The sequence below is a fragment of the Maylandia zebra genome, linkage group LG9, assembly GCF_041146795.1.
Source record: "Maylandia zebra isolate NMK-2024a linkage group LG9, Mzebra_GT3a, whole genome shotgun sequence".
Taxonomy (NCBI): Eukaryota; Metazoa; Chordata; class Actinopteri; order Cichliformes; family Cichlidae; genus Maylandia; species Maylandia zebra.
The window spans coordinates 21,195,825-21,211,184 of NC_135175.1; the positions used below are offsets into that span (position 1 = coordinate 21,195,825).

A 15,360-nucleotide genomic window follows, 5' to 3' on the forward strand; every position below is an offset into this window, starting at 1 on the left:
CATCAGTATGCAGTACGTTGCCCGTTCTGTCGGTCTTCCCAGAGGCGTTACAGTGGATGGGAGCAGAAATCCGGGAGAACCTCAGTCACTTTGCGGCACAGCTTCTCCCTCCGCTCGTCCTTCTCTCTTTCCTTGCGCAGCAAACATGGAAGTTGCCTCCAGGCCAGGAAACATTGCCGCAGCACTCGTCTGATATGCAGGCAGATGGAGGGACAGACGGGAACAGAGCAAGTGAGCAATAACAAAATGGATTAAAGGGACCTCTAGCATGACAACAGCTAATAAGTTCTCACATGTAACTCTGTGCGAGTATATCATAATTAAAATAGCCAGGAAAAGAAGAATCTAAGCAGTATCTTGTCTGTGTAAATTCTGGCTTGCTACTTTAACAGATTTATGGCATGAACAGCAGCATGTTAGCATGCTGGCTCTAGGATTTAGGGAGACCATACAAGCACAGATGGTTTTATATAAGACCGCTATATCACAATTACCCCCCAGATTTATTGACTTTTGGGTATCTACAAAGGCTATTATTGCAGAAACGTGGCCCGTTTAGGAGCGCTACACACTGAGCTACAAAAGCATCCCAACAGACTCCATTAATCATGATATGAAAAGACATTTGCAGCTAACAGCAGATATGAGTTGGTGCACCGGAGTCAAGGAGATGGTGGTATAAATTTTCTGTCTAATGAAGAGGAAGTTACACTGGAAAAGGAAGATGGAAAAAAAAGATGCACTTCATATTTCATATTGGTGAATATCCAGAAACTGCTTCTGCAATGTGTATTATAGAATTACCATCTACACAACTTCCTAGTAAATCTATTTTTTCAGGGCTACTTGAGGTCTTGAGAGTCTCTTATTGAAAATGCCTAGAGGTCAAATGAATGTTTACATCTTCAAAGGCTTGCAGGCCCTGTCCTTTCTCTAAGAGCTGCAAAGACTGTTCTGATTCAGCAGTTTAACTTGTAATTAAAGTTCTTTCAAGTTGTTAAATATAATAACACCCACTTGGCTGGTTATATTACTGTGAACATATGGCAAAGTCAGGGGTAGCAGACCTCTCATTATGCTCCAGAGCCAGCTCCTGATGCTCCCACTCCACCAGCCTCTCCTGAGTCACGTGGTCCAGCAGCGCCAGCAGAAACCTCCTCAGAGTGCGTGTGCGATAGAAGCGCTCGGCTCGCTCTTCCTGAATTATCTGTATGTCTCTCATCTGGAATGAAAAACACTTGCTTACAAATAGGAATACAGTAAAAGTGAACAAAAATTATAAGATGAGATGCACAGTGCTGTGAAAAAGTATTTTTCCTTTTCTTGATTTCTTAGTTTTTTTGGTATTCATCACACTTACATGTTTCAGATCATCAAATATCATCTTGATGCATTGTGAAAAGGTTATTTTTCCATAAACCTAAAAACTGATTGTGCCACCTTTAGCAGCCACATTGAAGGCTGACCAGCCAGTTTAAGGTCACGCCAAAGCATCGCAGTCTGATTTGAGGCCAGAGTGTGATTAAGCCGCCCCAACAGCTTTATTTTTTATTTCTTTTTTAGCCATTCAGAGGTGGACTTGCTGGTGTGCTTTGGATCATTGTCCTACTGAATAACCTAAGTGCTCTTGAGCTTCAGGACAGAAAGTGATGGCCATAAATTCTCCTTCAGGATTTTCTGGTAGAGAGCAGAATTCATGGTTCTATCAATTATGGCAAATCGCCCATGTCCTGAAGTATTAAAGCAGCCTCGACACTGTTGGTATGGTGTTGGTGTTCTTTTTATGAAGTGCTGTATTAGTTTTTATTACTTTTTTGGGGGGGGAAGCAAGAAGGTCCTGATTTCATTTCCACCATCAGGGTCTTTCCGTGTGGAGTCGGCATGTTCTCCCCGAGTTTGTGTGGGTTCTCTACAGGTACTCTGGCTTCCTCCCACAGTCCAAAGACATGCATTTAGTGGGATTAGGTTAAGTGGTAACTATAAATTGCCCATAGGTGTGAATCTGAGTGCGAATGGCTGTCTGTTTCTATGTGTTAGCACTGTGAAAGACTGCTGACCTGTCCAGGGTGTGCCATGACATGACCTCTGTAATGAGTCAATCACCTCTTGGAGTCTACTTGACTTTGCCAGACAGGTTCTGTTTTGGTGATTTCTTGATTGAATAGGTCGGGTAATTAGACAACTGAATTATGAAAATGAACTCAGCTTTTCCAAAAATTGCTCTTATTATTTTTTTTCCGCATAGGGCCAGGTATTTAAAAAATGCATTTATCCATCCATCCATCCATTCGCTTCCGCTTATCCTTTTCAGGGTCGCGGGGGGCGCTGGAGCCTATCCCAGCTGTCATAGGGCGAGAGGCAGGGTACACCCTGGACAGGTCGCCAGTCTGTCACAGGGCCAACACACAGGGACAAACAACCATTCGAACTCACATTCACTCGCACATTCACACAATGGCAATTTGGATTTTCCAATTAACCTATCCCCTCAAGCTGCATGTCTTTGGATGGTGGGAGGAAGCCGGAGTACCCGGAGGGAACCCACGCAAACACGGGGAGAACATGCAAACTCCACACAGAAACCCCGGCCTGATGGTGGAATTGAACTCAGGACCTTCTTGCTGTGCGGCAACAGTGCTAACCACCGTGCCACCGTGCTGCCCCAAATAACTGATTAAATTTAGTATTTAATCAGTTATTTTTGTCTAATGTTAATTTTTTTTGACCTGAAACATGTAAGTGTGAAAAATATTTTTTAAAAAACACTAAGAAATCAGGATATAAAAGATGGTTGAAAAACTAAAGGAAAATCTAATATAAGTGTTGGTTGTCTCCTTATTTGATGTTTTTCTGATAGTGTGGGTGGTGACTGGGGAGCTGGTGACTCAGAAGGTCACAGCAGATGATTTCCATTATTTTCATACTCATCAAGCTGATCAGTGACCCATATCGCCCTGTGGATGGTTTATTATCAACTGGGAGAGAGAAGTCACATGAACACAGGAATGTCTCGTGGTAGGAAAGAACTTTGTTTTGATTTGCATTGATCCCTCTCGTGTACCCAAGTCATGCCAGCAAACACAGACAGCAAAACAGAGGCACAGGGCTGGCTTCTTTCCTTTAACCTGTCACTCATACAGACTGGAAAAATGAAAATATGACTGAGCAGGTAGAAGAGGAGATTAGGAAAAAGATATTTCTTTTAGTCAGCCCCGGATGGCGTCTGTATGTGTGCAGGTGTATACGCACCCTTTTCCAGCAGGTTAAGCTCCTCCGAAGCAAAAAGTGCTGGTGCAGTTGGTCAGCACAAGCTTCTTTGTCAGACACAGACTCTCTTGCTGATTGCTGCCAGTCTAATGTGCACTGCCTCAGGAGGATGAAAGTGTGATGACGCTCAGCCAGCTGGCAGGGAATGAAAAAGAGGGGGGGAAAAGCACCAGTGTGCACTCGTGAATGTAAACTCAATCATATGTGCCAGGTAGAAAAGCCATGTACTCGCATCCAAACAGAGAGGTTTTATAACAAGCTCTGAAACATGAATACAAAAGATTTTCTGTGTTCATTTGTTAAGCTTTGCTAAGACAGGAACATTTGGAGGATGAAATAGTGATGATGTCAAGGGAGTGCTGCTAGAAAGCTTTTGTTTGGACGTATTCCTTCTGCACTTTCACGTCCAAAGTGTGTCGTAGATTTGCCTTTGGCTCGGTTTTTGAGTGACAATAATTTATTTTTTAAAAAACCAGAGCAGTTTGTGTATTGCTCACAATTGTCAGTTATTGTGTACATTGCTCACAATTGCCACTTTAACACATTAATGGTGTTAAAGTCAAACAAATGTTTTTAGTTTACTCCTCACAGCCAGAAATACAATAGTACTTGCTGGCTCCCTGTGTCGCTGTAGACTGACAGCTGAAATGGACAGGACAGGTGATTTACCTCCACACTGGCTTGTCTGAGCTGAATGAGGCGTTTCCATGGCGCCAGGCCCCGCCGCAGCAACAACGTTCTGCAGTGGTGTTGGCGGGCCAGTGCCATCAGCTCCCGTTGCCTTTTCAGTTGTCTCTGTTTCTCCTCTTCTCTCTGTGCAGAAACACAAAGCGAGATTATTTTTAATATTCTGCAGGGAGTCACATGAGAGAACCGCTTCTTGTACTCAGACCCACGAAGTTCCGCTTTTTTGCGGACATCCATAAAATATCAAGTACACCTCACCTCTCTTTCCAGCCTTTTCTCCTCCCGACGTCTTTCTGCTGCTTTGCGTTTCTCCTCCTCCTCCTCCCTCAGCCTGAGCTCTTCAGCGGCTTTCATCTGAGCCTGAAAGTTGTGTTTGCCATTAAATTTGGATGTGTTTTTTTTAACGACAGCTGTTTTGGAGGTCCCAAAATAAAAATGGTAAGAGGTCTGCACTTATGGAGTGCATTTTAACCTTAGCTGGCTTCTACTGCTTTACTATCGGTTTCTCATTCACCTATTCACACACACTCCCGGCTTCACGTCTTTCCTGAGATCAGTTACAAACAATGAGGGGCAGGGAATCAAACCACCAACCCATGGGAAATCAGAGCCACCACTTGAACCACAGCTGCTGCTGCAAAAAAAACCCCCCACGTTTCCCCAGAAAACGACCTTTCAGCTTACCAGCTTTTCTTCTTCTTTCTTCCTCTTGAGTTCCTCAATTTCCTTCCTTCGCTCTGCTCGCTGACGTGCTCGGGCCTCCATGGCTTCAGAGAGACGGAGGGAAAGTGAGCGGATGACAAGCTTTTCTTCTGTGCAGTCCAGTGATTGGTCATGTACACGTTTCTTTCTTAGACTTTTCATTCTGAACACGAACACATCGGCCCAAATGTAAACTGCTCACAAGTGTGACTCGGAGTCACTTAATTTCCTGAATAAAAGAGCTACAGCAGTGCTTCACCACATCTTTGGGAGATGGAAATGAACTTTCTGTGCATGTGTGAACGTGCAAGTTCCCCTGCACAATGAGCTACTTTTAATACTGACCTGTGGTGAGTGGATGGGGGCATGTCTGCAGCGTGACAGCTTTGCTTGAAGGTGCACTCTGACTGTCAGGTTCTCCAGTCCCTCTCGGTGCCCTGCAACAGAAACAAAGGCCTGTCAGAAGTCTGTCTGATACTGTTCCTGGCAAGTGTTACTCAGAAAGGTAATGACCAAAGCCAAACTTGACTGACATACATTAGATTGTCTGTAAATCTGTAAATGAACTCCAATGTGCCGAGCTTTCTTCTGTTACTGTATACACTGCTTGGAGAGTGTATTCCCCCTGTAGCAGTCATAAACTTTTTCTTTCCTTTTACTCATTCTAAAGTTTAAACATCATCTGTTTCTTTTATTTTCTCCTCCATGATTTATATTAATAACAAAAGCTGTTATCGGGTAACAGATTGTACCGCAGTGCATCTTCATCTATATTATGGAAACCGTAATTATCTATACCATAGTACCAAACTACACATATGAAATATTGGTTCCTTTTAACTTTACCTAATGAGGTGTTCACACAAATAAACCTTTCCACTTGTTCTGCCATTAGTCTGCGCCGAGGAAAGAGAAGTGAACAAACAGTGATTACTCATCTTGAGAGGTTTCAGAGCTGTTAACAAATTCGGAGTGTGTGGAGTTAGTCTTACACAAGGCTGAGTGTGAAGCCAGGTTAAAAATAGTATGTGAAACAATTTAGTATACGGGATCAACCTAAACAGCACAGGCTCTAAATCTCTAAGCCTGAGGAACCAACCAAACATGGTTTCATTTCAACATCTGTCACACGAACATTTCCAAGTTTAAATAATGCACAGTGAAAGGTCATCCCTCCTTGGCTTCATCCAAACTGCACATGCAGGCTGTGACAAATATCTCTCAGTGGGCTCCGTCCTTCTTCATGTGGACCCGTTCCACAGCTGATTCATGAGAAAGCACAGCAGTACATTTGTACACACATTTACAAGCTACAGGTGGGCATGGTGGTGCAGTGTGTCTTCATACCAAGCAGGTTCTGGCTTTGAACCTTCAGCTCAGCTTGGGCCTTTTTGTGTGGAGTTTGTAAGTTGTATGTTTGTACAGGATTTTTAAGCATGAACAGATTGTTCAATGACGGTCCAGCATGTCACGATGCTCAGAATCTGCCTTTGCAAAGCTCACAGCTTTCACTGCACCTGAGCCAAATGTCTTTTCCTGCAGGGGGTCTTCAGGAGGGGACACCAGTTTCCCTGTTTATGAAGCAGCACTGGAGCTTATATACATCCAGTTCATCTGGGCTTTTTCCACCTTGCTTTGGGTTCCTAATCAGATTTTAAAGTTGTGACACCAGTTTAGCTTACTTGGATGAGCAGGCAGTCATAAGCTGAAAGGCTCAATCCAGTGTCCCGCATTCGAGTCTCAACCAGGACTCTTTGTTGCGTGTCCTTCCCCCAATCTCTATCCTATTTACATGTCTAGTCTTCACTGTTCTATCAAATAAAGTCCAGAAAAGCCCGCTCTCCCCCTCAAAACGGTTATACCCCTAGAAAAAACACCACATTCCTACACCACATTAAGGTCGAAAGAAGCCAGTGAGGTGGTTTGGGCAGTGACCAGGATCGTCTCCAGCACACCTCCACCTGACGCTTTTGTAGGGCACAACCAACAACGAGGACACCTTTTGTTAGACCCTGAACTCGCTGCAAAACTATATTTTTCAGCTGGCCTGAGAGTACCTCGGGCTTCACAAGGAAAAAGCGAAACAGGAAATGTAAATCTGGAACTATAAATGAGCAGAAGTTATAAAGGATGGACGGACACTAAGCATACTCATTATTCAAAACTTTGCAAAAATTATACTTTGCTTTAATTTGTTATGAAATTAGAAACATTTGGCATCAGCAGACTGGATAGACTAACAAAAGACAGAAACTAAAAGCATTTATTAATGACTTAATTATTTATAACTTAATAGCACAAACTGACAGCCCAGAAGTTGCTTTTTGGCTTATAATGGACCTGCAGAGCATTAGTTAATTATTTATCATTCAGTGAAAAAGCCAATAATTGTAGCTTTAAATCCTTTATAAAAGGTGCCTTATGGCAGGGTGGAACTATAAAAACTGCTGATGACACAGGGTTGGCTGTTTGGTGTCACAAACAAATAAACACTCAGTTTAATACGTATTACTTATAAAATGATTCACACTAATCTAGAGCTAACCGGTTCATACGATATGCACTGAACATACCTCTCCACCTTGGTGTCAATATTGCGAGTCTTTGGTCTCAAGCCTCCAAGCATTGTTGACTGGGTAACTTTTGCAGCTCTCTCCATTTCCAGCCTCAAGCCCCTCATGTTCTGCTCCTGCTTCAGCCGGGTAATTTGCTCTTGCTGCTCTTTCAGCAGCTTCCTCTGTTGTGCGATGATCTGCTTCTGGGCAGCATGTCTGTTTTCAAACCTGCTGCCTGGTGATACCAATACCGAACGGGTGCAGGCACCACCCTCCTCCTCTTTCTGCCATGCCCTGTGGAGCTCAGCAGCTGTGGGTGCTGCATGGCGTCGGGTCACCTGCCACGGTTGAGAGGGCCGGGCTGCAGTAATCATAGGGTTCTTTTCCTGAGGTAGTGCAGAGGTCTCGGGGGCTAAAGTGTCAGAGCTGTAGCGATCTTCCTGAGGAGAATAGAAAAGAGAAGGTGGGATTTTACATAGAAGCTAGGTTCACATAGAGCCTAAGGCGACAACACAGATGCAGTAAAAGTTTCTCTTGGTCTCTCAAGGCTGCTCAAACTTTACTAAGACTTTGTCCTTTTAGAATTCTGATACATTAACAGAAAAAGTCTCTGATAGGTAAGGATGGGTACCGGTATCCGGTGCCATGATGGCACCGGTTCTGACATAAACGGTAGTAACCAGACCGAAAAGCAGCGCACATTTCGGTGCTTTATTTCTGTGCTTTTTTTTCCTGAGCTGTGATACACTTTCTAGCCAATTATTTTACATTTCTGAGGATAGTAGGCAGGTCCAGGTACGTAGGTTCTTTTAGAGCAGAGCTACAGATTAAAAATGCCCAAGGCGAAGCGGTCAAAAGTCTGGCTGTACTTCACAGCAAAAGATGCAAACTCAGCAGCCTGCAACAAGTGCTTTAAGGTGATACTGTGATACTGTCAAAGGAGGTAACATTATAGTTCTTCATTCTCTATTGTTGATATTTGTCTTTCTTTATTTCTTAGTGTTTACGCGTTTGGTTTATTTCCTTACCCTTACGGGTTGCTTTCGTTTTATTTCGTGCCGTTAGTCCTGTGCTCCTGCACTAAAGGTTTTTGGGTTCATCCGGGGTTTAGCTCAATAGCCTTCTGTTTATGTTCAACGTTCCTGGTGTTTATTATGATTCTGTGCCTTTAGTCCCTTTTGTGTTTCTATTCTGTCCCTCCAGTGTTCTCAGTGTTTCTCTCTTTGTCAAGTTCCTGCCTCCCACATAGCCGACTGTGACAATTACATCACTTTCCTTTATAAGAGAGTCACGATAGAGACAGATAGTAAACACGAGGAAAGAAAACATCATCAAAACAACTCTCTGCTGTAATGGTTAAACCAGCCAACGCATCTCATGTGTTTCTCCAGCATTTCTTCCATCAGGTCTCTGCCCTCCTGTTCATCATCCCTGCTCTCTAAAGAGTTGTAAATATTTCAAAACCTTCTTTGGCTGAAGGGCTGAGTAAAGGTCAGGTTATTTCATGCAAAGAGGAACGTTAAAAGGGAAATTTTTTCATTCAGTTAAGCTCCGAAACTCAGTAATTGCCTCTGTAATTAGGCTTTCAGCACCGCCTATCAAAGCTGATGTTTTAGTCATGATTTCACTCGCTGTAATATTTTTCAGATTGTGTTCAGTGGGAATCATTAATGAAGAGAGTGCACCGTTGCTGATGACATGAGGATTTGTGAGTCTCACCTTCTCTGTGGTCCGGTTTGGTGCCTCCGGTGGGGCCATTATTGGCCGATAAGCCAGACTTTCTGTGGCCTTGAGTTTGCCTGCTGATGCAGCACTGATTAGAGCAGCCATCTTTTGTTTGATTTCCTGCTGCCGGGCCAAAAGCTCACGTTGTTCCTTCTCCGTCCGACACCATAGCTGCCACTCATTCAGACATCGCCGTAGCAACCGCCTTCGGTCACTTTCAGCAGCCAGCTGGCACTGTCTGGAGGAGGATACGGATGTGATCATATTTCTTGCCCTCAATTACTGCTGGGTCACTGCACCCTGGATATAAATGCTTCTCAGTCAATGAGTGACCTGTTGAGATACTCTCAATTAATAGTTTGATTTTAGATTTTGGTAGAAGGGGAGGGCATCGATGATACAATAAGAGCTACTTTAATGTTAACAATCTCTGGTTCTTGCCTGCTTTCGGTTCGCAGTGCTTCCTCTGTTCTTGCCACCTCGTGCTGCTTTCGTTCTGCCCACATCACTGCTCGCCACGCCCGCCATGCTTTTAGCTGCCTCTTCCAGTCATAGAGAGCCTTGGCCTTACCCATACGTAGCCTTCGGTCCAGCACGACTGAATACCACCCAGAGAAATGCCTTTGCAGACACTAAACCATATACACAAATTCATGCGAAACATAAATTCACATATATAGTAGCAACCTACAGTTGTGGTCAGAAGTTTATGAACAGTCATCATGGGCATAAATGTCATAGTAATTTTGGGCTTTTAATGATTCCTTGAACTGTCCTCCTCCTTCAATATTCCATCCACTTTGTGTAATGTACCAGTGACACTGGCAGCAAAGTAGTCTCAGAGCATGATGCTACTGCCACCATGCTCGACAGCTGGTACAGTGTTGTTAGGTTTGTTATTGGGGCCAACCAGCCTAATCTTTGCCTTGTCTGACCATAAAAGCTTTCTCCAGGCCAAGACACTGGCATTCCAGCACTTTCCAGTTCAGAGCAGGCTTGAGACTTGGTGGTCTCTGAATATCCTAACCAATTTCCTCTTATTTGAGGGTGACAGTTTGGGTCTTATTTCAGAAACTGGGGACACATCTGAATAACTTGTACGTATGTGCAACTGTATGAACTGATCTTGAAATCTGCAGTTGTTTAGAAATGGTTCCAAGTGACCTTTGCCAATTTATGTAAATATATTTTCTTCTTAGATTTTTCCTGAGTTCCTTGGCCAGTATTGGCCAGTTCAGTGAGTGTTGTCAAACAAATCCTTTTTACTCTGTGAAAAAGAAACTACCAGTTGTAGCCAATTATTATCACTAATGGAAAGTTAATAGGCTTTGGTCTTGTCAAGTTTACCAATAAAAATGTCTGCTGTACAGTCAATCCACCAAGACCAGTTCAAAGGAATCAGTGAAAGCCCAATACTACCATGACATTCACTCCCATGACGAGTGTATGCAAACTTCTTAACACAACTGAATCTACAGTATTTACACAAACATACTTAGCTTCCAGGTACCAACCTTAAGGTTGTTAATGTGAACCTTTCTTTGAATCATTTGTTCTTGATACAGTCGCTTAGCGTCCTCATGCTGTTGTTTAATGAGAGGTGTTGGAGCTGAATGGAGGTTTCTGGCTGTGATCTGCACTTCTGCTCTTCCTCTCTCTCTGTACATTAATATATAAAACATAATGGCAATTTTCTTTATGTGGCACATTTCATTATACATAAACCTAATGTGCATAACACAGAAGATACAAACATAAAAACCTGTGTGCCTTAAGGCACCCCGTGTAAATTTAAGAAATGGTACTGGTATGCTAAATATCACACTATAGTTTGCATCCAAACATTATGCCCCATTTGACCTCTGACCTCAAGAAAGCACTGTCATGAATGAGATACTGTAGTATCATTTTATGTAATAAGGTCAAATCTCATGTCCAAATCAATATCCAAATAAACATCCATGGTGCTGCCCTTATCTGATTTTGACTGCAATACAAACTTCTTAAAGTATATTTAAAAAGAACAAATAAAGCAAAAATGAATATATACAAAATATAACACCATTCCTCTAAAGGGGGTTCATGTTGTTTATGAAAAGGTCAGAAATAACTGAAAGATGCATGGACACCTGTCCAAGAAGATATCAGACTTCGTGCCTGTACATGGAGTGATCACTTTCTTACATGGATAGTTGCACACAAAAGGCCCAATCTGAGCCACACAGACCCAGACTACTAATCAACAACAACCTGTTCAATACTCAAACCTCTAAGTTCCATATAACCATTATTATATTTTTGGTTTCTGTACAAATACCTGAAACACTAATGGTGTTGCTATATAGGCTAATGTTTGGCTACTATATGTTTTATAGTAGCCAAACATTAGCCTTGCCAGCTAACATGAGACTGTTAGCACAATGATGCTAATTGGGATAAAATCTTCTATTTTTTGTGGTACTTTTTCTTAGTTTCATATATTGTGTCATTTTGTAGTTCATAGAGAATGTGTGGTCTCTTTCTAAACACTTCACCTCCCATAATCCTTCAAGTCTCAGCTCTCTTGTTAATTCCTTAAATGGCTTTTTAGTTTGTCAGTATTATTAACTGTAGACAAAAAAATCATTAATATGATATAGTGACAGCATCGCAGATATAAAGATTTCTGTTTATTTCCATGTTGTGACACTTGCTGACTGCTGTCCACGAGGAATATTTAAAGTTATGACACATTTCCTGTGGTAAAGAAAGGCCTTACACTCATAGTGAGAGCATGATTTACAACGCAGCTTTATCTTTGCTCACCAGACTGATATGGCTGATCACAGCTCTCCTTGTCAACAGGTTACCACTAATCCATTCTCTCCACCAGGAAGGAAGGTGAAGCAAACCAGATCACAAACAATGTGATCTGCTGGGTGATAAATCGGCTTGTTGTAATCTTTTCCTACCTCTGTCGAACAGTCTGTTCCAGGCCTCTCCTCTCTTCCATCTGCCGCCTCAGCCTCACCATCTCCTGCTGAACCATCTCCTCCTGCCTGCGTTTCTCCTGCCTTTTCCTCATCTCCTCCTCTTGTTCCCTCTTCTTCGCCTCCTCTCTGGCAGCTCGTAGGACATCCCTCTCTCTCTGCTGCCTCTGTCTCTCAGCCTCCCGTTGGGCCCTGTTTTCTCGCACCTGCATTGGAATTGAGCAGCATTTTGTACAATTGCAAACATCACACGAACACACGTCATTCCAGATGATTTGCTCAGCGACATGCATCACAACAGCAACAGCCAAACCTTCAGCATTCGCATCTCTTGATACGGACTACCTGTTGGTGTCGGGCTTCCATGGTAACGATCGGGTCTCTAAATCTTTTTCTGGTTTGATGAGCATCAAGTGCCAAATCCTCCATCATCCTGGAGTCCAACAGCTCCTGCTCCATGAGGTCTTGTAGGAAGCCTTTGACAGCTGACTGCTCTTCTTCCTCGACAAGGCAGTTATAGAGTTCTAAGTATTTTTGGAAAAGAAATATGACAACTGAAGTACTTGTAAAAGACTGTACTTCACATTATTGATGACCATTTTTCAACATTTCGAGCTTTAATATTAATTTCCTTCTATCTTGGAAACCAGTGATTTTAATTCCTTGCACAATACTTGTAAGATTAATGGTGTGATGCCCAAGTCAGGCAACATTTTGTCCAATGGTACTGTAATGCAGACTGAAATAGTACTGTGCAAAAGTCTTCAGCCACCTTTATATTGTCTTTATATTTTGCAGGAAATGTGAATTAATTTATCATAAAATGTGCATGCAGTATAAAATGCAAAAACAGTTTGTACAATCCTAATGAACTGAATGCTTGAAAGTCAATATTTGGTACGAACACCTTGATTCGTCAACACAGCCTGAACTCTGTTAGGCAGTTTTCTTCTAATTTCTTAAAGTAGTGTTCAGGAATAGCTCTCCGGGTTTCTTAAAAGACATTCAAAGCTCTTCTTTAGATGCTGGCTACCTTTTCTTCTGTTCTCTGTCAAGATGATCTCACACTGCCTCAATAATGTTGAGATCCATGCTCTGGGAAGGCCAATCCATGACTGACAATGTTCCATCGTGTGTTTTTCTTGTTGCCGGTCAAATGCATTCCAGATGGCGTTGCAATGGTGGATCAAAATTTGATCCTATTTTTCTGAGGTCATAATTCCATCGATTTTTACAAGACCCCTAACACCACTGGTAAAATACAGCCCCAAATCATGACAGAACATAAAACATGTTTAACACATAAATGTTGCACCTCTCTCCTGACCTACTCCATATATTTTGATGATTTGAACCAAAATTTTCAAACTTGGAATCATCACTCCATCAAACCTGTTGCCACTGATTTTCAGTCCAGTTCTAGTGTACTTTGATATACGTTTATATAGAAAAACATTGAGACCTGGAGAACTATTGGTCACTTTAAAAAACTACAAGAAAGTATGGTTCTTTGGAAGCTTAATAATAAAAATAAATGAGCGGTGGCCTGAGGCCTTTGCACAGTACTGCATACTGATTGTTTTGAATACTCTTATAAAGCCTAGCAGTCAGAGGCCATTTGAAGCAATATAAAACCCACACTGAATTTTGAATGAGCCTTTCATAATCATGAGTAAATCTTCTAGAGGTCACTGTTTCTTTAAAGGTGTTCTGTACCGCCTCGTCCATCAGGGCCACGGGTCTAATGGAGAAGGTCTTAATAAATAATGAGTTTTGGGTTATCTCATCAGGTAATATTTTATACCATCAAAGTTGTTGTAGTTTAAAGCAGCAGGCACAGCACTAGCTGATGCAGCTGTGCCTGTCCTCTCAGCAGAGCACATCAGGTCATCTTCATCCTCCAACTCCAACTCCAGCCGCAGCTTATTACTCAGCCAGTCACCTAAAAGGGCCTGAGCTGCAACAAACATCAGGCCATATATCATCATCCCTCTTGCTGTACTCTATGTGGTTATATAGATAGCATTTCTACACAGACAGGTTATTTATTATTATTTATTATAAGGCACCTACCTTCACTGTAAGCCTCATCATGATCTCTCAGCTGTTCAGTGCTTTGCAATGGTACAGCTAGGCTGCTGATTCCTGAATGAGGTTTTTTGTGTGAGAAGACTTCCGACACAGCAAACTCTGAGGCCATCTCCACTCGCTGAGGTCAGGGAAAGGACACACACATGCAAAGCTGAAGTTAACAATTTCGTCACACAATTCCCAAACCCCCAAAGACATTCAACTCAATAATAAATAAAAAATATATATAACTGAGCACACACATTTCTTACCTTCTTCCACTGATCAATATCACCTTTCTTTACGTGAATCTGAAAGAAAGATTAGTGTAAGCTAATATTCTCTGTAAGAAACACCAAAGAGCTCTCACACACAAAAAAATGCTGGCCTCATGGTCACCTTTGAGTGCTTAAAAATGCCTAGACAGGCTCAGAGACACTTTGAGCTGCGGTGGCAGTCTGCAAATTGGAGGCTGAGCCAAGGGCCTAAAGTCTGCGGATTATTTCACAGAAAAGCTTAGCCACTGCTTCAAATCAGCAGGTTAGTTCAAAATCATTTCTCACACGTCCAAAAGTCTGTGCCATTGCTAGCTTGCCTGCAAGCATGTGAGTATCAGAGATAGGGCCGGGTGACATTTCTGAACGGGCCCCTGACATGAGCCACGAGTTTATACACGGTAATAACACAGATGTGCTTTTCCTTCTTTATTATTCAAAGAGCATTTAGCCAAATTATTTCCCTCTCTCAGGGATATTACTGGGGAAAACAGATGCAGTATAGCGTTCAGTTTAGCACAGTCTATGAATTTACACGAATCCAAAGACTAGACTTACCTTGTTTGCCGAGCCAACTCTTCTCCACCTAAACAGGTCAGAATTGTGACCTGGAAATGCCATAATCACCTGATACAGCACTGCACCTTAATATGATGTAATCCCAGTTATCACGTTGGTGTCTTTTCTTTACTAAAATTGTGCGCGAAGCGCAACAGTCAACGTTTTTCAATTTCTATCGTCAAAATATGCTTAAACGTTATTAGAAAAAGTGCTCGAAAACCTAAAAGTGGTAAGCATAACTCTCGTCGAGTTACTGTTATGGTGGATTCTGGGTAATGGAGTAAATTGGCTTTCTTTTTTGGATGACTGTTCCACAAATTAAGATTTTCAGGACTACGTTTCCCACAAGACTGTAGCTGGGGGTTCAGCGTCTTGGGTCACCATAGCAACTTTGATAGGTCCTTCAGTGAGAACTGAAATTCATTAAAAGAATAATGATAACGAACATGTATTAATAAAGTAGTTAAATACTTTGCTTCTAATTAAAGTCTTTCAACAAATTAATGTAAAATGTTTAATTATTAGAATGTTTAATTCAATTTTTAAAAA

At 42.1% G+C, this 15,360-nt stretch overlaps 1 protein-coding gene across 1 annotated transcript; it reads right to left on the reverse strand.

Moving 5' to 3' along the window:
• Nucleotides 1–38: 38 nt before the first annotated feature.
• ccdc191 (coiled-coil domain containing 191) lies at nucleotides 39–15,174 on the reverse strand. Its single transcript, XM_004546717.5, has 17 exons — nucleotides 14,809–15,174; nucleotides 14,248–14,286; nucleotides 13,979–14,114; nucleotides 13,710–13,862; nucleotides 12,251–12,429; nucleotides 11,888–12,111; nucleotides 10,451–10,595; nucleotides 9,378–9,568; nucleotides 8,931–9,174; nucleotides 7,230–7,651; nucleotides 5,002–5,093; nucleotides 4,639–4,721; nucleotides 4,213–4,314; nucleotides 3,937–4,080; nucleotides 3,250–3,402; nucleotides 1,068–1,222; nucleotides 39–189 (listed from the first exon to the last, which is right to left on the reverse strand). Exons 1-17 carry the CDS (start codon nucleotides 14,869–14,871, stop codon nucleotides 48–50), a joined length of 2,667 nt encoding a protein of 888 aa, XP_004546774.3. The 5' UTR covers nucleotides 14,872–15,174; the 3' UTR covers nucleotides 39–47.
• Nucleotides 15,175–15,360: the final 186 nt, after the last annotated feature.

Coding starts and splice junctions, on each gene's coding strand:
- ccdc191 (XM_004546717.5), bottom strand. CDS start 14,871: ATGGCATTTCCAGGTCACAATTCTGACCTGTTTAGGTGGAGAAGAGTT. Junction 4,722..5,001: donor CCCCCATCCACTCACCACAG/GTCAGTATTAAA, acceptor GTCTCTCTGAAG/CCATGGAGGCCCGAGCACGT. Junction 4,081..4,212: donor AGAAAAGGCTGGAAAGAGAG/GTGAGGTGTACT, acceptor GTTTCTGCACAG/AGAGAAGAGGAGAAACAGAG.